At 45.9% G+C, this 20,495-nt stretch overlaps 1 protein-coding gene across 2 annotated transcripts; it reads right to left on the reverse strand.

Moving 5' to 3' along the window:
* Nucleotides 1-11,813: 11,813 nt before the first annotated feature.
* Nucleotides 11,814-19,280, reverse strand: LOC113566878 (cysteine and histidine-rich protein 1 homolog). Of its 2 annotated transcripts, none has more exons than XM_026994042.1 (2): nt 19,172-19,280; nt 11,814-12,734 (listed from the first exon to the last, which is right to left on the reverse strand). In XM_026994042.1, the coding sequence occupies exons 1-2, from the start codon at nt 19,271-19,273 to the stop codon at nt 12,141-12,143; spliced, it is 696 nt and encodes a 231-aa protein (XP_026849843.1). In that variant the 5' UTR covers nt 19,274-19,280; the 3' UTR covers nt 11,814-12,140. The 2 variants fall into 2 exon arrangements, with proteins under 2 accessions (XP_026849843.1, XP_026849842.1); XM_026994041.1 differs by having other exon boundaries at nt 11,814-12,648; nt 19,056-19,280.
* Between the last annotated feature and the right edge of the window lie 1,215 nt (nt 19,281-20,495).

Genomic DNA, 20,495 nt, shown 5'->3' on the forward strand with positions numbered 1-20,495 from the left:
CCATTTCCGCCCCCACAAAGGACGAAAATCTGTGGCATCCACATTTTTAAAGATACGATAAAACCAAAAACGCAGAATCGTAGAGAATGACCATATCTTTTAGACTGCAGAATCTGAATTGGATCGTATTATTATTATAGCCAGCATCAAGAAAACAATTTCATTTTTTCTTTTTTCTCGCCCTGTCTCTCTCTAACACACACGTAGCATAGGCGGCTTTGCTTAGAGTAAAACATTAGCGCCTAGATCTCAGAGACTATAAAAGCTAGAGCAACCAAATTTGGTATCCACACTCGTAATATATCAGACCGAGACGAGTTTGTTTCAAAATTTCGCCACACCCCTTCCGCCCCCGCAAAGGATGCAAATCTGGGGATATTCACAAATCTCAGAGAGTATTAAGGCTAGAGTAACCAAATTTAGTGTCCGTACTCCTGTTAGATCTTACTATAAAAAGTATATCTCAAAATTTCGCCCCACCCCCTTCCGCCCACACAAAGGACGAAAATCTGTTGCATCCACAATATTGCACATTCGAGAAAACTAAAAACGCAGAATCATAAATAATGACCATATCTATCAGGTTGCTGAATCTAGATCACATCAGATCATTTTTATAGCCAAAGGAAACAAATCAATTTGCACTGGCTACGCAGCGACCGACGTCACGCTCAGACTGATTTTCTGTCTCTCTCGCACGCACTCTTTGTCGTGTCGTTTAATATTAGCGGCGTCTGCCGGAGGAGAGCCATACTGACTTAGTATCGGGTATAACCGTAGAGTTGCGGTGTCCGCAGCAACTCACAACGTTCCCCCTCGTTACAACTGTATTCACTGCCCTTCGGGCAAGACTCCGCAAAGAAGGCAATTAATACGCACAGGACGGGTCATGTCCCCTTAAATAATCAAGTGGCATATGCTTACTCTACCACACTTCCTGGAGACCAGCAACAGTTTCCTACCTTGCAGTCTAGTCACAAAAAGGGGGCTAATAGACCAACAATACAGCAGCACCAACGAAATATTGCTCAGCACCAACCTTTGGTAGGCACTAGAAGTAATATAGGGCCCTCCTATGCTGCCGTAGCAAATGGTAATTCAAATGCAATACCTGCTACACCTGCTCAACGTCGTTTTCATAGTCTACAAGCGCATCAGCCACAAGGATTGAATAACCAGCAACAGAATTCATATGAAGTTCAGGCACTGCTACAACAACAGCAGACACAATTTCAACAATGGCAACAACAGCTCCAACAGCAGCAGCAGCAGCAGTTTCTTATGTGGCTACAGCAACTGCAGCAAGAACAGCAGCAGCATAATAGTCAAGCCAATCAACGCCTTGAAAAACTTGAAAAAATGGTTTTTGAATTGGCCAACACGATTAAGCAATGGGCTGGATCTAATCTTCAGCTCCAGAACAACGTTTCAGCATCTCAATGAACCCACTAAAGGTTCTCATCTGGAATGCTAACGGCATTTCACGGAAAGCAAAAGAGGTTGAGCTCTTCGCGCACAAGAATAGCGTTGACATTCTTCTTTTGACGGAGATCAGAATTAAAAGAGGGGCAGCTGTTAAAATACATGGATATGCCTTCTATCCAGCCTTCAAGCCATCGCGGAATAATAATAGCGTTGGTGGAGTTGCGGTTTTAGTTAAGACTTCGCTTCGTCATTTTCCACAAAGGGTCATTGAGACACGCAGCATGCAAATGTCAGCAGTAAAAGTAGCCACAGGACTGGGCGATGTGGAGTTCAGCGCCATTTACTGCCCTCCCAGAGTCAGGATTGAGGAAAGACATTACATCGATGCACTCCGTGCTTGCGGGCAAAGGTATTTGGTTGGTGGTGACTGGAATGCCCGACACTGGCTGTGGGGAGACACTTACAATTCCCCTAGGGGGCGAGAGCTAGCGGAAGCCATCTCTGCTACTGGCGCTAAGATCCTTGCAACTGGATCACCAACCAGGTACCCATATGTACTCAATCACACGCCGTCCTGCATAGACTTCGCAGTACATCATGGTATTCCGGATTCTCGAGAAACAATAAGTCAGAGCTGGGATCTGGACTCCGACCATCTGGCCTTAGTCATCAGCATTAAAACAGATGGCATTATAGAAAATCCAAGCCCTCATCGATTCAACTGAACGTCTCGCTAAACTCTGAGGAAGATATCGAGATGGCTGTAGATAACATCACAGAGAGTATACACATGGCTGCTGCTGCCTCAACGCCCTCGCATCCTCCGACAAGCGCCGCCTATGGAATAGTTCTTACAAGAGAGGCCAGAGAGCTTTTGTCACAAAAAAGGAGACTTCGAAGACGCGCAATCCGATCTCAAGACCCATGGGACCGAATTCTATGGAACCGGGCTGCCAAGCAACTTCGAAACACCCTGAGAGAACTTCGAAGCAACTTCTTTGAACAAAAGCTTGCTTCCATGGATTACACCGTGGATGCTGGATATTCGCTTTGGAAGACCACTAAGTCTCTTAAGAGACAACCGTTCAGACAGATTCCCATCCGGTGTCCCAACGGTGAACTTGCTAGAAACGAAGAAGAGCAGGCCAAATCGTTTGCACATCATTTAGGGGACAGGTTCACCCATTACCAATTCGCCACGGAGGCGCAGTACAAAGAGACAAAAGATAGTCTGCAAACACCTCTACAAATGGCCTTACCCATTAAACCAGCCAGGGCTGAGGAGATTGTTGAAGTCATCAAGTCCCTACCGAGGAAGAAGGCTCCTGGCATTGACAGAGTGTGCAATTCCACACTGAAAGCATTGCCTACTCGGGCGATACTCTACATAGTGCTCATTTTTAACGCCATGTTAAGGATGCAGTTTTTCCCCAAGCAGTGGAAGATAGCAACAATCCTGATGATCCATACGCCTGGAAAACCGGAGGACGACCCTGAGTCGTATCGGCAAATAAATCTCTTGTCTTCCTTATCGAAGGTCTGGGAAAGGCTTCTTGCCAATCGTCTTGGTGGCATCATCAAGGAATGCGGTATCTTGCCGGATCACCAGTTTGGCTTTCGGGAGGGACACGGCACAGTGGAGCAAGTCCACAGATTGGCAGGACAGGATGTGTCCAGGCCTATGATGATCTAGAATACTGCAATGCAGTCTTTATTGATATGCAGCAAGCCTTCGATAGAGCTTGGCATATCGGCCTACTGAGCCAAATAAAAAAACTGTTCCCAGCACCATACTACGTTGTCCTACGATCATACTTGGATGGACGTCAGTTTATGGTCAGGTTCAGGAACACACATTCAACACCTTGCCAAATGAGAGCTGGAGTTCCACAGGGCAGCGTCCTTGGCCCGCTGCTTTACTCTATCTATACTGCAGATCTACCCTCCCCAAGCGAACAACATATGGAGGCCCCCCGTAAGGCTCTGCTTGCTACCTATGCGGACGATATAGCACTACTCTACAGCTCCAAGTGCCGCCTTGAGGCAGCAGATGGTCTCCAAGAGTACCTCTACTCTTTGGCAGCTTGGTGCAGAAGATGGAATTTAAAAGTCAACCCACTGAAGACCACCAATCCATGCTTCACCCTGAAAACGCTCATAGACCACACCCCACCCATAAAGCTTGAAGGCGTAACTTTGGACCAACCAAAGCAAGCAAAGTATCTCGGTATCACCCTTGATATGCGTCTTACTTTTGGTCCACACTTGAAAGCTACGGCTCGTAAATGTGGGCAAAGAATGCAGCAATTGCGGTGGCTGATTAACAGAAGAAGCACCATGTCACTGAGAGCCAAAAGAGCAGTTTATGTACACTGTGTAGCCCCGATCTGGCTATACGGTGTGCAGATTTGGGGTATAGCTGCCAAATCGAACTATAAACGTATACAGGTCTTGCAGAATCGCGCCATGAGGCAAATAACGAACTGCCCTTGGTACGTGCGCGGCTCCACCCTACATCGGGATTTGAATCTGCATACAGTAGAGGAGCAGATTGGAAGGCACACCAGCAGATACAGTGACAGGCTAATTAGACACCATAGTATGCTCGCCAGACGATTACTACCTGCCAGGCCTTTGAGGCGGTTGAAGAGATTGGGTTTTGCCAAAACTATTGGCCAACTCTAAGTTTCCCTCCCAATATTATAATATTACTTTTTTTTTATTATTACTATATACTATAATATATTATATCTCTATAAGTCCTCTTGCATAAAGCAATAGGTTTGGTCTCCTTAATACTATTTACCTGGGATGTTAAGATACGATATATGCAATGTACGGATGCAACGCTAAATCAAAAAAAACGAGGGGGAACGTTGTGAGTTGCTGCGGACACCGCAACTCTACGGTTATACCCGATACTAAGTCAGTATGGCTCTCCTCCGGCAGACGCCGCTAATATTTAACGACACGACAAAGAGTGCGTGCGAGAGAGACAGAAAATCAGTCTGAGCGTGACGTCGGGCGCTGCGTAGCCAGTGCAAATTGATTTGTTCCTTTTGGCTATGAAAATGATCTGATCTGATCCAGATTCAGCAACCTGATAGATATGGTCATTATCTATGATTCTGCGTTTTTAGTTTTCTCAAATCTGCAATATTGTGGATGCAACAGATTTTCGTCCTTTGTGGGGGCGGATGGGGGTGGGGCAAAATTCTGAGATATACGTTTTATAGTGACATCTTAAAGGAGTGTGTGTACCAAATTTGGTTACTCTAGCCTTAATAGTCTCTGAGATTTGTGGTTGCCTCAGATTTTCGTCCTTTGCGGGGGCGGAAGGGGGTGTGGCGAAATTTGGACAGAAAACGGTCAAGGTCCGATATCACAGGAGTGTGGATACCAAATTTGGTTGCTCTGGCTTTTATAGGTTCTGAGATCCTTGAACTCATATTTTGCAATTGGCAAAACCGACCATGAAACCTGTGTGTTAGAGTGAGACAGAGCGAGAAAGAGTGAAATTGTTTTCGTTATTCTGGCTGTAATAATTATACGATCTGGTTCAGATTTTGCACTCTAGAAGATATAGTCATCTTCTACGATTTTGCGTTTTTAGTTTTCTCGTATCGTCGAAATTGTGGATGCCACAGATTTTCGCCCTTTGTGGGGGCGGAAGTGGGCGGGGCAAAGTTTTGAAATATTTTTGGAGCAGTGACATATCACAGAAGTCTGGATCCAAAACATCGTTGTTCTAGCTCTTATAGTCTTTGAGCATTAGGCGCTGAAGGGGACGGACAGACGGACAGACGGACGGACGGACAGACAGACAGGGCTCAATCGACTCGGCTGTTGATGCTGATCAAGAATATATATACTTTATAGGGTCGGAAACGATTCCTTCTGGACGTTACACACATCCACTTTTACCACAAATCTAATATACCCCAATACTCATTTTGAGTCTGAGGCGGCTTTTCTTAGAGTAAAACATTAGCGCCTAGATCTCAGAGACTATAAAAGCTAGAGCAACCAAATTTGGTGTCCACACTCCTAATATATCGGACCGAGACGATTTTGTTTCAAAATTTCGACACACCCCCTTCCGCCCACGCAAAGGATGCAAATCTGGGGATATTCACAAATCTCAGAGACTATTAAAGCTAGAGTAACCAAATTTGGTATCCGCACTTCTGTTAGATCTCACTATAAAACCTTTATCTCAAAATTTCACCCCACCTCCTTCCGCCCACACAAAAGACGAAAATCTGTTGCATCCACAATATTGCAGATTTGAGAAAACTAAAGACGCAGAATCATAGATAACGACCATATCTATCAGATTGCTGAATCTGGATCAGATCAGATAATTTTTATAGCCAAAGGAAACAAATCAATTTGCACTGGCTACGTAGCGCCCGACGTCACGCTCAGACTGATTTTCTGTCTCTCTCGCACGCACTCTTTGTCGTGTCGTTTAATATTAGCGGCGTTTCACAACGTTCCCCCTCGTTATACCCGATACTCAAAATGAGTATTGGGGTATATTAGATTTGTGGTAAAAGTGTATGTGTGTAACGTCCAGAAGGAATCGTTTCCGACCCCATAAAGTATATATATTCTTGATCAGCATCAATAGCCGAGTCGATTGAGCCATGTCTGTCTGTCCGTCCGTCCGTCTGTCCGTCCTCTTCAGCGCCTAATGCTCAAAGACTATAAGAACTAGAGCAACGATGTTTTGGATCCAGACTTCTGTGATATGTCACTGCTACAAAAATATTTCAAAACTTTGCCCCGCCCACTTCCGCCCCCACAAAGGTCGAAAATCTGTTGCATCCACAATATTGCAGATTCGAGAAAACTAAAAACGCAGAATCATAGAGAACGACCATATCTATCAGATTGCTGAATCTGGATCAGATCAGATCATTTTTATAGCCAAAGGAAACAAATCAATTAGCACTGGCTACGCAGCGCCCTACGTCACGCTCAGACTGATTTTCTGTCTCTCTCGCACGCACTCTTTGTCGTGTTGTTTAATATTAGCGGCGTCTGCCGGAGGAGAGCCATACTGACTTAGTATTGGGTATAACTGTAGAGTTGCGGTGTCCGCAGCACCTCACAACGTTCCCCCTCGTTATACCCGATACTCAAAATGAGTATTGGGGTATATTAGATTTGTGGTAAAAGTGTATGTGTGTAACGTCCAGAAGGAATCGTTTCCGACCCCATAAAGTATATATATTCTTGATCAGCATCAATAGCCGAGTCGATTGAGCCATGTCTGTCTGTCCGTCTGTCCGTCCCCTTCAGCGCCTAATGCTCAAAGACTATAAGAGCTAGAGCAACGATGTTTTGGATCCAGACTTCTGTGATATGTCACTGCTGCAAAAATATTTCAAAACTTTGGCCCGCCCACTTCCGCCCGCACAAAGGGCGAAAATCTGTGGCATCCACAATTTCGACGATACGATAAAACCAAAAACGCAGAATCGTAGAGAATGACCATATCTATCAGATTGCTGAATCTGGATCAGATCAGATCATTTTTATAGCCAAAGGAAACAAATCAATTAGCACTGGCTACGCAGCGCCCTACGTCACGCTCAGACTGATTTTCTGTCTCTCTCGCACGCACTCTTTGTCGTGTTGTTTAATATTAGCGGCGTCTGCCGGAGGAGAGCCATACTGACTTAGTATTGGGTATAACTGTAGAGTTGCGGTGTCCGCAGCACCTCACAACGTTCCCCCTCGTTATACCCGATACTCAAAATGAGTATTGGGGTATATTAGATTTGTGGTAAAAGTGTATGTGTGTAACGTCCAGAAGGAATCGTTTCCGACCCCATAAAGTATATATATTCTTGATCAGCATCAATAGCCGAGTCGATTGAGCCATGTCTGTCTGTCCGTCTGTCCGTCCCCTTCAGCGCCTAATGCTCAAAGACTATAAGAGCTAGAACAACGATGTTTTGGATCCAGACTTCTGTGATATGTCACTGCTCCAAAAATATTTCAAAACTTTGCCCCGCCCACTTCCGCCCCCACAAAGGGCGAAAATCTGTGGCATCCACAATTTCGACGATACGAGAAAACTAAAAACGCAAAATCGTAGAAGATGACTATATCTTCTAGAGTGCAAAATCTGAACCAGATCGTATAATTATTACAGCCAGAATAACGAAAACAATTTCACTCTTTCTCGCTCTGTCTCACTCTAACACACAGGTTTCATGGTCGGTTTTGCCAATTGCAAAATATGAGTTCAAGGATCTCAGAACCTATAAAAGCCAGAGCAACCAAATTTGGTATCCACACTCCTGTGATATCGAACCTTGACCGTTTCATGTCCAAATTTCGCCACACCCCCTTCCGCCCCCGCAAAGGACGAAAATCTGAGGCAACCACAAATCTCAGAGACTATTAAGGCTAGAGTAACCAAATTTGGTACACACACTCCTTTAAGATGTCACTATAAAACGTATATCTCAGAATTTCGCCCCACCCCCTTCCGCCCACACAAAGGACGAAAATCTGTTGCATCCACAATATTGCAGATTTGAGAAAACTAAAAACGCAGAATCATAGATAACGACCATATCTATCAGATTGCTGAATCTGCATCAGATCAGATCATGTTTATAGCCAAAAGGAACAAATCAATTTGCAGTGGCTACGCAGCGCCCGACGTCACGCTCAGACTGATTTTCTGTCTCTCTCGCACGCACTCTTTGTCGTGTCGTTAAATATTAGCGGCGTCTGCCGGAGGAGAGCCATACTGACTTAGTATCGGGTATAACTCTAGAGTTGCGATGTCCGCAGCAACTCACAACGTTCCCCCTCGTTTTGTATTTGATCGCTGCTGAAGCGAATTTTGAGTAGCAAAACAGGAAGGAAATTAACGAATTAGATGTTATGCTTTTTTTGGGCGACGAAGAGTACAGCTGACCGACTTCCTCGAATAGGAACGACCGAGCACCCCAATCATCCTCTACGTCCGCCAATGGGCAAAGCAGGGGAGACCTTTCGTCTATTTCAAAAACTTTACGTCGATTTTCTACATTTCTACATTCGACATTCGTACACCGCCGCCTACGCTCCCCAAACCAATGCCTCAGAGCGGGTAAATCGGTCGGTACTCGCTGCTATCAAAGCGTACATTAAGCCCGATCAATATAGTGTGCATGCAGCCATCAAAAGTAGCCCATATCCTGTTGCTTTTGGCCAAAACATGATTACTGGCGGTTCCACTAATCAACTCCTACGAAACCTCAGTATGTTGGAGAACCGAACAGTAGTCTTTGATCGCGACGATTCCTTCGAGCTAATTCGCAAGACCGCTGCAGAAGCAATGAAACAGCAGCATGTTCGCAATGAAAATATCTATAATCTTCGAAGCCGAGAAGTAAACTTTCAAGTGGGTCAAGAAGTGTATAGACGAAATTTTTACCAGAGTAGTTTTGTGAAAGGCATTAATGTGAAACTGGCACCTACGTTTCGGAAAGCCCGCATTAAGAAAAGATTTCCAGGGTCGCTTTATTGGTAAATATCACGCAAATGATATTAAACAATAAATCGTATCCAGCACTCCAAGTGTGGATCACGCTTTGGTTAGCAAGACCCCAAACTGTGATTTCAGCGGGGGGTGTAATATTCGACGCTTATCGTGTCTTCTTGTATTTTAATTATCCACGGCTAACTCCCAAAATTACAGCCTAAAACTAGGCCGTAACAAAATTCGAGTTGAAGATCTTGTGAGCTTTGATAAAGCTTATCAACAGCTGTTTTGCGACCAAGCGGCAACGCTTTGATATGCAATTTTTCTGCCGTGCACTATATTTTATTAAATATTGCTGTGTCTGGATCCTGTATAACAGAAGAAGACCATAGAAAGTGTGGGAAAACGTGGGTTGCTGTTTTTAGTAGGCTGGGCCTCTTTATTTCTCTCCTCGTGACCGTCAGAGTGACCGGCCGTGGAAAAAGAATTCTTGTAGAGCTGACCCAGTTCTCTAAACCAAGGTCAAGCCAAAGTCAAAGCCTAGTGCAAGTGCCAAGTGCGGCTCAAAGTGATCATTTAATTTGAGTGGACGCGCCAGTTATATATCGTCAATACTGGGGCAGCCGTTCGACCATTTGGAAAACGAACGCCCACAGTTCAGTAAAATTTTTCGATCAGTGGTGTAATTCTGTTGAGGTAATTATCCACCCAGCTACAGAGACCCGTTGAAAAATTCCTGTTTTTTCCGCGTAGGATTAGCACCACTAGTATCTACGTATTACAACGCTGGTCTAGAAGTTACGGATTGGTTATTCCCGGACACGTGCCAGTACCACCGATTTAACCCCCATCTGAAAAGAATGAATGTGCGGTAACTATTCGTTGGTCTTCAACCATAATCACGGTTCTATACATGCTCGTGCATTTATATATACCTACTACTAATCAGTTTTATAGATTTAAGATCATTATACCCTACCTCGCCCTTATGATATTCCTTCCCCAGTATATGCTGTATAGGAATACCCTATAAATGTAAGACAATATTGAATAGCAGGCTTATTTGAAGGGATCCTGACTGTTAATAGGTGGCCCTGAAGGATCATGGTAGGGTGGGCGTTCTCGCCAATGAGCGATACCGCAGCCGACAAAGATCTGACCGGTGATCTTCTTCGTTTACGTATCCATGCTGAACTGTCCCTTTGACCCTCTGTATCCCGTTTCCTAGTATCCTTTTCCTACTCGTACGCGATTTTTATACCCGATACTCAAAATGAGTATTGGGGTATATTAGATTTGTGGTGAAAGTGGATGTGTGTAACGTCCAGAAGGAATCGTTTCCGACCCCATAAAGTATATATATTCTTGATCAGCATCAATAGCCGAGTCGATTGAGCCATGTCTGTCTGTCCGTCCGTCCGTCTGTCCGTCTGTCCGTCCCCTTCAGCGCCTAATGCTCAAAGACTATAAGAGCTAGAGCAACGATGTTTTGGATCCAGACTTCTGTGATATGTCACTGCTACAAAAATATTTCAAAACTTTGCCCCGCCCATTTCCGCCCCCACAAAGGACGAAAATCTGTGGCATCCACATTTTTAAAGATACGATAAAACCAAAAACGCAGAATCGTAGAGAATGACCATATCTTTTAGACTGCAGAATCTGAATTGGATCGTATTATTATTATAGCCAGCATCAAGAAAACAATTTCATTTTTTCTTTTTTCTCGCCCTGTCTCTCTCTAACACACACGTAGCATAGGCGGCTTTGCTTAGAGTAAAACATTAGCGTCTAGATCTCAGAGACTATAAAAGCTAGAGTATCCAAATTTAGTATCCGCACTCCTGTTAGATCTCTCCATAAAAAGTTTATCTCAAAATTTCGCCCCACCTCCTTCCGCCCCCACAAAGGACGAAAATCTGTTGCATCCACAATATTGCAGATTTGAGAAAACTAAAAACGCAGAATCATAGATAATGACCATATCTATTAGATTGCTGAATCTGCATCAGATCAGATCATGTTTATAGCCAAAAGGAACAAATCAATTTGCAGTGGCTACGCAGCGCCCGACGTCACGCTCAGACTGATTTTCTGTCTCTCTCGCACGCACTCTTTGTCGTGTCATTAAATATTAGCGGCGTCTGCCGGAGACATACTGACTTAGTATCGGGTATAACCGTAGAGTTGCGGTGTCCGCAGCAACTCACAACGTTCCCCCTCGTTTTTATATAAATTCTTATCTCGACCATTTGCCAGAGCTCTAAATGGGTAGTAAAATGTCCTCCATGCCCACATAGTATGCTACATAGTCTATAACTCTACTTTGAGCACTCTACTTTACTCCACTCTCTTATCTGAGCGGACCGGGACGTACGCTTCTAAGCACTTGACCTTGATAGTGGCGCCGGTAATAAGCCCGGCTCTCGGTTTCATCTCGGCTGCGACGCAAAACGAGCTGTCGCTATGAGTACTCAAGTCAACGTTCTTCAGTAAAGAGCAGGACCATTGAAACAAACTAAAAACCAAAAATAGCCAAGATTGCTTTGACTCATTGTGGTTTTACTGTAACTCTGCCTTCAGGTGTGCATGTGTGCTCGCGTGCCTCGTGAGGAGCCCACCAAGCCAGTTGAGGCTCAGCTCAACGACCTGCTGGCAAAGGTCAAGGAATTTTTCAACGAGGATAGCGTTAAGGTAAGTCTAGCCGACACTAGCCGACCTTAACAGACCAGACAAAAACGTATGCCTAATTTACTCTATTGCTTCTGCACGACTTCCATGATAAGGCCAACGCTGCTGCTGAAGAAGGTCTTGCTGTGAACGAGCAGATCCAGAAGGCGCCCAAACCCTAAAAATGCAGCTCTAAAGCAACGAATTTAAAAATCAAATCAAAAGATGTGCCCAATAAAGGTTTAAACTACAATTTAAAGGTTTTTAGCGTCAGCTCAATAATGCAAAAACATCCACAAACGGAGCTGGATCCGGGTCATGGCAAATAGCCGGTACAGGGCCTGAGGTCCCGCCAAGGGAAGCTCCTGGCGCTTTGCGCACTTGCCGGTTGAATCGAAAATATGGCGGTAGATACGCGGACGTATGTCGTGCAGCTGCTTGGCGCTGCAGACACTCTGCGGCATCTGGATCAAATGGTCAACCATGAGGGACACTCGTGGGGTAGTCGAAAGCAATAGCTGGCCGCTGACGGTGATTTTTTCCCCAGCTCTTTTCAGACGTAGACGCAGCACCCAATCCTCCTCAAAGGCACGAATCGTCTGTGGGGATCGGGATAAGAGATCATCAGAGGTATGCTGCAGACGAGTTCTGGTTCTCCAAAACCCTCTGAGCGGTGTATCCACTTCATTCTCAAGGTGAAAAATTCCACCCGGCTAGCACTCAGCACCCGATGGAGCTGCAACACGGGCTTTTGGGCCTCAAGCTCCCTGTCTTCGACATGCAGCAGAATATCTAGGATCTCCTTTCCCTGCTTCTGGGGAAACCCACAGTCGGAATCATGTGAGACGCTGTCCTTGTAGGAGCCCTTCCAAGAACAGCCCACGCAGTGGTACTTCCAGCAAACCACACGCCCCTCACAAACGAACTCCAAGTGTCTGGAGAGATCTTTCCTATCTGAGAACTGGTCATTGCAGCTGGGGCAGCTGATGGGTAGCTCCCAGAGGGTCTGGCGCACCACTAGATTCTGCTCCTGATCGTAGTTTCTAATGAGCGATCGACAACTTGGGCAGCAGGCACGCGTTTTATTGAAGATGGCACACATGATATGCCCATGGCTGCACTGATAGAAGTCGTGTGGTTGTGGAACCTCGCGGCACAGTAGCTCACGAAGATCGGAGACGCCACCACCCGAGGACCCGCCGACCTCACCCTCACTGCTGTCCATAGTAGTCGAAATCTCATTCAAAGTACTTTCATCTTTACTTGCAACATCTGACAATCGCTGCCTCTTGGCGGCTGGGGGCTGCTCGTTGTTGTTGTCATTGGGGTTGGCATTCGACATTCTGTGTGCGTGCTTTATTCAACAATTCTGATTGCCTGTTGTTGCAGAGTGAACTGATACTCTGGTGTAAAGTACGAGCACAAGGTTACGAGTTTTCCAAGGCCAAGCTGGTTCCCTGAAAATTACAAATTTAAAAACAGAGGATACACACAGAGAAAAACGGCATAGTAGGCACCCATGAATAGTTTAATTTAATTGATTGCACTTTGATCTACACATAAATGTACTCAAAAATATTTGTAATGCGGCCCATAGCGTTCAATGGGTCTGGGGGGGGGGTGGTGTCTCGGTGGACTGGTGTGGTGAAAAGTAACCTCTTTGACCGCCAAAGTGCTCTGCTATCGCAAACAAGATTACGGTGCCTATTAGTCCATGTTTCATTTAGTACATGTCAAATAGATATGTTGCTGACATGTTTTTTATACCCGATACTCAAAATGAGTATTGGGGTATATTAGATTTGTGGTAAAAGTGGATGTGTGTAACGTCCAGAAGGAATCGTTTCCGACCCCATAAAGTATATATATTCTTGATCAGCATCAATAGCCGAGTCGATTGAGGCATGTCTGTCTGTCCGTCTGTCCGTCCGTCCGTCTGTCCGTCTGTCCGTCCCCTTCAGCGCCTAATGCTCAAAGACTATAAGAGCTAGAGCAACGATGTTTTGGATCCAGACTTCTGTGATATGTCACTGCTTTTTTTCATTTTTTCTCGTTTTGTCTCTCTCTAACACACACGTAGCATAGGCGGCTTTGCTTAGAGTAAAACATTAGCGTCTAGATCTCAGAGACTATAAAAGCTAGAGCAACCAAATTTGGTATCCATACTCCTAATATATCGGACCGAGACGAGTTTATTTCAAAATTTCGCCACACCCCCTTCCGCCCCCGCAAAGGATGCAAGTCTGGGGATATTCACAAATCTCAGAGACTATTAAGGCTAGAGTATCCAAATTTAGTATCCGCACTCCTGTTAGATCTCTCCATAAAAAGTTTATCTCAAAATTTCGCCCCACCTCCTTCCGCCCCCACAAAGGACGAAAATCTGTTGCATCCACAATATTGCAGATTCGAGAAAACTAAAAACGCAGAATCATAGAGAACGACCATATCTATCAGATTGCTGAATCTAGATCAGATCAGATCATTTTTATAGCCAAAGGAAACAAATCAATTTGCACTGGCTACGCAGCGCCCGACGTCACGCTCAGACTGATTTTCTGTCTCTCTCGCACGCACTCTTTGTCGTGTCGTTTAATATTAGCGGCGTCTGCCGGAGGAGAGCCATACTGACTTAGTATCGGGTATAACTGTAGAGTTGCGGTGTCCGCAGCAACTCACAACGTTCCCCCTCGTTTTTTATACCCGATACTCAAAATGAGTATTGGGGTATATTAGATTTGTGGTAAAAGTGGATGTGTGTAACGTCCAGAAGGAATCGTTTCCGACCCTATAAAGTATATATATTCTTGATCAGCATCAATAGCCGAGTCGATTGAGCCCTGTCTGTCTGTCCGTCCGTCCGTCTGTCCGTCTGTCCGTCCCCTTCAGCGCCTAATGCTCAAAGACTATAAGAGCTAGAACAACGATGTTTTGGATCCAGACTTCTGTGATATGTCACTGCTCCAAAAATATTTCAAAACTTTGCCCCGCCCACTTCCGCCCCCACAAAGGGCGAAAATCTGTGGCATCCACAATTTCGACGATACGAGAAAACTAAAAACGCAAAATCGTAGAAGATGACTATATCTTCTAGAGTGCAAAATCTGAACCAGATCGTATAATTATTACAGCCAGAATAACGAAAACAATTTCACTCTTTCTCGCTCTGTCTCACTCTAACACACAGGTTTCATGGTCGGTTTTGCCAATTGCAAAATATGAGTTCAAGGATCTCAGAACCTATAAAAGCCAGAGCAACCAAATTTGGTATCCACACTCCTGTGATATCGAACCTTGACCGTTTCATGTCCAAATTTCGCCACACCCCCTTCCGCCCCCGCAAAGGACGAAAATCTGAGGCAACCACAAATCTCAGAGACTATTAAGGCTAGAGTAACCAAATTTGGTACACACACTCCTTTAAGATGTCACTATAAAACGTATATCTCAGAATTTCGCCCCACCCCCATCCGCCCCCACAAAGGACGAAAATCTGTTGCATCCACAATATTGCAGATTTGAGAAAACTAAAAACGCAGAATCATAGATAATGACCATATCTATTAGATTGCTGAATCTGGATCAGATCAGATCATGTTTATAGCCAAAAGGAACAAATCAATTTGCAGTGGCTACGCAGCGCCCGACGTCACGCTCAGACTGATTTTCTGTCTCTCTCGCACGCACTCTTTGTCGTGTCGTTAAATATTAGCGGCGTCTGCCGGAGGAGAGCCATACTGACTTAGTATCGGGTATAACTCTAGAGTTGCGGTGTCCGCAGCAACTCACAACGTTCCCCCTCGTTTTGTATTTGATCGCTGCTGAAGCGAATTTTTTTTGAGTAGCAAAACAGGAAGGAAATTAACGAATTAGATGTTATGCTTTTTTTGGGCGACGAAGAGTACAGCTGACCGACTTCCTCGAATAGGAACGACCGAGCACCCCAATCATCCTCTACGTCCGCCAATGGGCAAAGCAGGGGAGACCTTTCGTCTATTTCAAAAACTTTACGTCGATTTTCTAGGTCCGTACCCCCGAAGTCGATCCGGGAATATAGGCATTTTTGTAGTACTCGATCATTTTTCTAAATTTCCTTTCCTAAAAGTGGTAAAGAAATTTACTGCGGATGCCGTAACTCGGTTCATGGAGGAAGACCTGTTTCAGTGCTTTGGAGTCCCGGAAGTGATAGTGTCAGATAACGGCGTTCAATTCAAGTCACACAAGTTCAAGGATCTGTTAGCGAAATACCAAATTCGACATTCGTACACCGCCGCCTACGCTCCCCAAACCAATACCTCAGAGCGGGTAAATCGCTCGGTACTCGCTGCTATCAAAGCGTACATTAAGCCCGATCAATCCAGTGTGCATGCAGCCATCAAAAGTTGCCCATATCCGGTTGCTTTTGGCCAAAACATGATTACTGGCGGTTCCACTAATCAACTCCTACGAAACCTCAGTATGTTGGAGAACCGAACAGTAGTCTTCGATCGCGACGATTCCTTCGAGCTAATTCGCAAGACCGCTGCAGAAGCAATGAAACAGCAGCATGTTCGCAATGAAAATATCTATAATCTTCGAAGCCGAGAAGTAAACTTTCAAGTGGGTCAAGAAGTGTATAGACGAAATTTTGACCAGAGTAGTTTTGTGAAAGGCATTGATGCGAAACTGGCACCTACGTTTCGGAAAGCCCGCATTAAGAAAAGATTTCCAGGGTCGCTTTATTGGTAAATATCACGCAAATGATATTAAACAATAAATCGTATCCAGCACTCCAAGTGTGGATCACGCTTTGGTTAGCAAGACCCCAAACTGTGATTTCAGCGGGGGGTGTAATATTCGACGCTTATCGTGTCTTCTTGTATTTTAATTATCCACGGCTAACTCCCAAAATTACAGCCTAAAACTAGGCCGTAAAAAAATTCGAGTTGAAGATCTTGTGAGCTTTGATAAAGCTTATCAACAGCTGTTTTGCGACCAAGCGGCAACGCTTTGATATGCAATTTTTCTGCCGTGCACTATATTTGATTAAATATTGCTGTGTCTGGATCCTGTATAACAGAAGAAGACCATAGAAAGTGTGGAAAAACGTGGGTTGCTGTTTTTAGTAGGCTGGGCCTCTTTATTTCTCTCCTCGTGACCGTCAGAGTGACCGGCCGTGGAAAAAGAATTCTTGTAGAGCTGACCCAGTTCTCTAAACCAAGGTCAAGCCAAAGTCAAAGCCTAGTGCAAGTGCCAAGTGCGGCTCAAAGTGATCATTTAATTTGAGTGGACGCGCCAGTTATATATCGTCAATACTGGGGCAGCCGTTCGACCATTTGGAAAACGAACGCCCACAGTTCAGTAAAATTTTTCGATCAGTGGTGTAATTCTGTTGAGGTAATTATCCACCCAGCTACAGAGACCCGTTGAAAAATTCCTGTTTTTTCCGCGTAGGATTAGCACCACTAGTATCTACGTATTACAACGCTGGTCTAGAAGTTACGGATTGGTTATTCCCGGACACGTGCCAGTACCACCGATTTAACCCCGATCTGAAAAGAATGAATGTGCGGTAACTATTCGTTGGTCTTCAACCATAATCACGGTTTTATACATGCTCGTGCATTTATATATACCTACTACTAATCAGTTTTATAGATTTAAGATCATTATACCCTACCTCGCCCTTATGATATTCCTTCCCCAGTATATGCTGTATAGGAATACCCTATAAATGTAAGACAATATCGAATAGCAGGCTTATTTGAAGGGATCCTGACTGTTAATAGGTGGCCCTGAAGGATCATGGTAGGGTGGGCGTTCTCGCCAATGAGCTATACCGCAGCCGACAAAGATCTGACCGGTGATCTTCTTCGTTTACGTATCCATGCTGATCTGTCCCTTTGACCCCCTGTATCCCGTTTCCTAGTATCCTTTTCCTACTCGTACGCGATTTTTTTTTATATAAATTCTTATCTCGACCATTTGCCAGAGCTCTAAATGGGTAGTAAAATGTCCTCCATGCCCACATAGTATGCTACATAGTCTATAACTCTACTTTTAGCACTCTACTTCACTCCACTCTCTTATCTGAGCGGACCGGGACGTACGCTTCTAAGCACTTGACCTTGATAGTGGCGCCGGTAATAAGCCCGGCTCTCGGTTTCATCTCGGCTGCGACGCAAAACGAGCTGTCGCTATGAGTACTCAAGTCAACGTTCTTCAGTAAAGAGCAGGACCAGTGAAACAAACTAAAAACCAAAAATAGCCAAGATTGCTTTGACTCATTGTGGTTTTACTGTAACTCTGCTTTCAGGTGTGCATGTGTGCTCGCGTGCCTCGTGAGGAGCCCACCAAGCCAGTTGAGGCTCAGCTCAACGGCCTGCTGGCAAAGGTCAAGGAATTTTTCATCGAGGATAGCGTTAAGGTAAGTCTAGCCGACACTAGCCGACCTTAACAGACCAGACAAAAACGTATGCCTAATTTACTCGATTGCTTCTGCACGACTTCCATGATAAGGCCAAGGCTGCTGCTGAAGAAGGTCTTGCTGTGAACGAGCAGATCCAGAAGGCGCCCAAACCCTAAAAATTCAGCTCTAAAGCAACGAATTTAAAAATCAAATCAAAAGATGTGCCCAATAAAGGTTTAAACCACAATTTAAAGGTTTTTAGCGTCAGCTCAATAATGCAAAAACATCCACAAACGGAGCTGGATCCGGGTCATGGCAAATAGCCGGTACAGGGCCTGAGGTCCCGCCAAGGGAAGCTCCTGGCGGTTTGCGCACTTGCCGGTTGAATCGAAAATATGGCGGTAGATACGCGGACGTATGTCGTGCAGCTGCTTGGCGCTGCAGACACTCTGCGGCATCTGGATCAAATGGTCAACCATGAGGGACACTCGTGGGGTAGTCGAAAGCAATAGCTGGCCGCTGACGGTGATTTTTTCCCCAGCTCTTTTCAGACGTAGACGCAGCACCCAATCCTCCTCAAAGGCACGAATCGTCTGTGGGGATCGGGATAAGAGATCATCAGAGGTATGCTGCAGACGAGTTCTGGTTCTCCAAAACCTTACCTCAGACTCGAGGGTCCGTGGGTGTAAACCCTCTGAGCGGTGTATCCACTTCATTCTCAAGGTGAAAAATTCCACCCGGCTAGCACTCAGCACCCGATGGAGCTGCAACACGGGCTTTTGGGCCTCAAGCTCCCTGTCTTCGACATGCAGCAGAATATCTAGGATCTCCTTTCCCTGCTTCTGGGGAAACCCAGAAACCCTGCTTCTGTCCTTGTAGGAGCCCTTCCAAGAACAGCCCACGCAGTGGTACTTCCAGCAACCCACACGCCCCTCACAAACGAACTCCAAGTGTCTGGAGAGATCTTTCCTATCTGAGAACTGGTCATTGCAGCTGGGGCAGCTGATGGGTAGCTCCCAGAGGGTCTGGCGCACCACTAGATTCTGCTCCTGATCGTAGTTTCTAATGAGCGATCGACAACTTGGGCAGCAGGCACGCGTTTTATTGAAGATGGCAACAGCCAGAACGGCGGTCTTGCAGTCCTCACACATGATATGCCCATGGCTGCACTGATAGAAGTCGTGTGGTTGTGGAACCTCGCGGCACACAACGCACACCAGTATGTTATGCAGTCGCTCACGAAGATCGGAGACGCCACCACCCGAGGACCCGCCGACCTCACCCTCACTGCTGTCCATAGTAGTCGAAATCTCATTCCTGGCTTTACAGTATGTGTGCGTGCTTTATTCAACAATTCTGATTGCCTGTGTGTGGGCGGAAGGGGGTGGGGCGAAATTTTCAGATATACGTTTTATAGTGAGATCTAACAGGAGTGCGGATACTGTTCGCGAAGCAGCAACACTGACGATGCGCTTGTGGTGCCGCCTCAATAAGTAGCTCACACACTCCCATCCATACACAATACCTACCCACATCCCAACCCCCACATCCACCTCACACCGGGCCGGACTAAGTGTGTTACTCGACCCGTGCCGAGAGTCAGCCTGGCTGGGGGCCCGGTATAAAAAATAGCCCAGTCTCTAACGGAGGGCTCAGGGACTTGGCAGCCCCCTGTTCTAATGATGCCTTACCCGGGCAACGTGGATCTTTCTCTGCATCTCGTGGGAACAAGATGTATAACAATAAAAACAAAAAAACCAACAAAAAAACAAATGAGTGCGGCGCTCCCCAAATGCCAACTGGGAGCAATCCCAAGCTCGGAAAGGCAGCGGCTCAAAGGCCTGGCCCAACTGGCTCTATAGTGGGGAATACCTACAAGGTGGAAGGTGCCTGTGCGAACCCGAGGGGGTCCCATCCGGAAGCTGACACCTTGGAAGGGAAGCTAAGCAATATTGCGGCTGCCCGACCTTCTGGTAAACCGGAGGGGGTTGACTTGCCGTCGACAAGTGCCCAAGCCAGACGATACTCATATGCCGAAAAGAGGAGTGCAGGGCACATACTCCGTCGGCAACACGCCAGCAGTGAAGCCAGCCCATCAGCCGAATGGCTGAAGAAGGTGGAATGGGCTTCGGCCGTACTTCCGGAGTTCACCTTAGAACAGAAAAAGGTGGCTCCCCAAGCCAAGAGGCAGCGCTCGCAGGAGACACCGGGACCGGTAGCAAAGCGCTCCAGAGTGCTGCCAAATGTCTCCTTTGCGCAGATTGCCAAGGAGAGGACGCTAATTGGTGTCCTCGACAAAGGCAGCGCAGAGGGGAGAATCCCAAGGAGTCAGTGGAAGTGGGTGGAAGCGGCATTGGCCGACCGCTGCTTCGAACTCCTCGACAAAGACCCTGGACCTCCGCCAGTCTGCAAGGACATGGGGTGGTTCCAGGGCAATGTAAAGATAATTGCCTGCGAAGACGAGCGCTCTGTGAAGCTGTACAAAGCGGCGGTAGCGCAGGTCGGCGAGGTTTATGCTGG

This window comes from Drosophila persimilis, unplaced genomic scaffold (assembly GCF_003286085.1).
Source record: "Drosophila persimilis strain 14011-0111.01,24,50 unplaced genomic scaffold, DperRS2 tig00001178-arrow-arrow-pilon, whole genome shotgun sequence".
Classification (NCBI taxonomy): domain Eukaryota; kingdom Metazoa; phylum Arthropoda; class Insecta; order Diptera; family Drosophilidae; genus Drosophila; species Drosophila persimilis.

Bases quoted from the DNA above. Each gene is read 5' to 3' on its own strand.
- LOC113566878 (XM_026994041.1), bottom strand. From the start codon at position 19,273: ATGGACAGCAGTGAGGGTGAGGTCGGCGGGTCCTCGGGTGGTGGCGTC. The intron at 12,649-19,055 runs TTGTCGATCGCT...CTGCTGCCCAAG, and splicing joins ACGCGTGCCTGCTGCCCAAG to TTGTCGATCGCTCATTAGAA.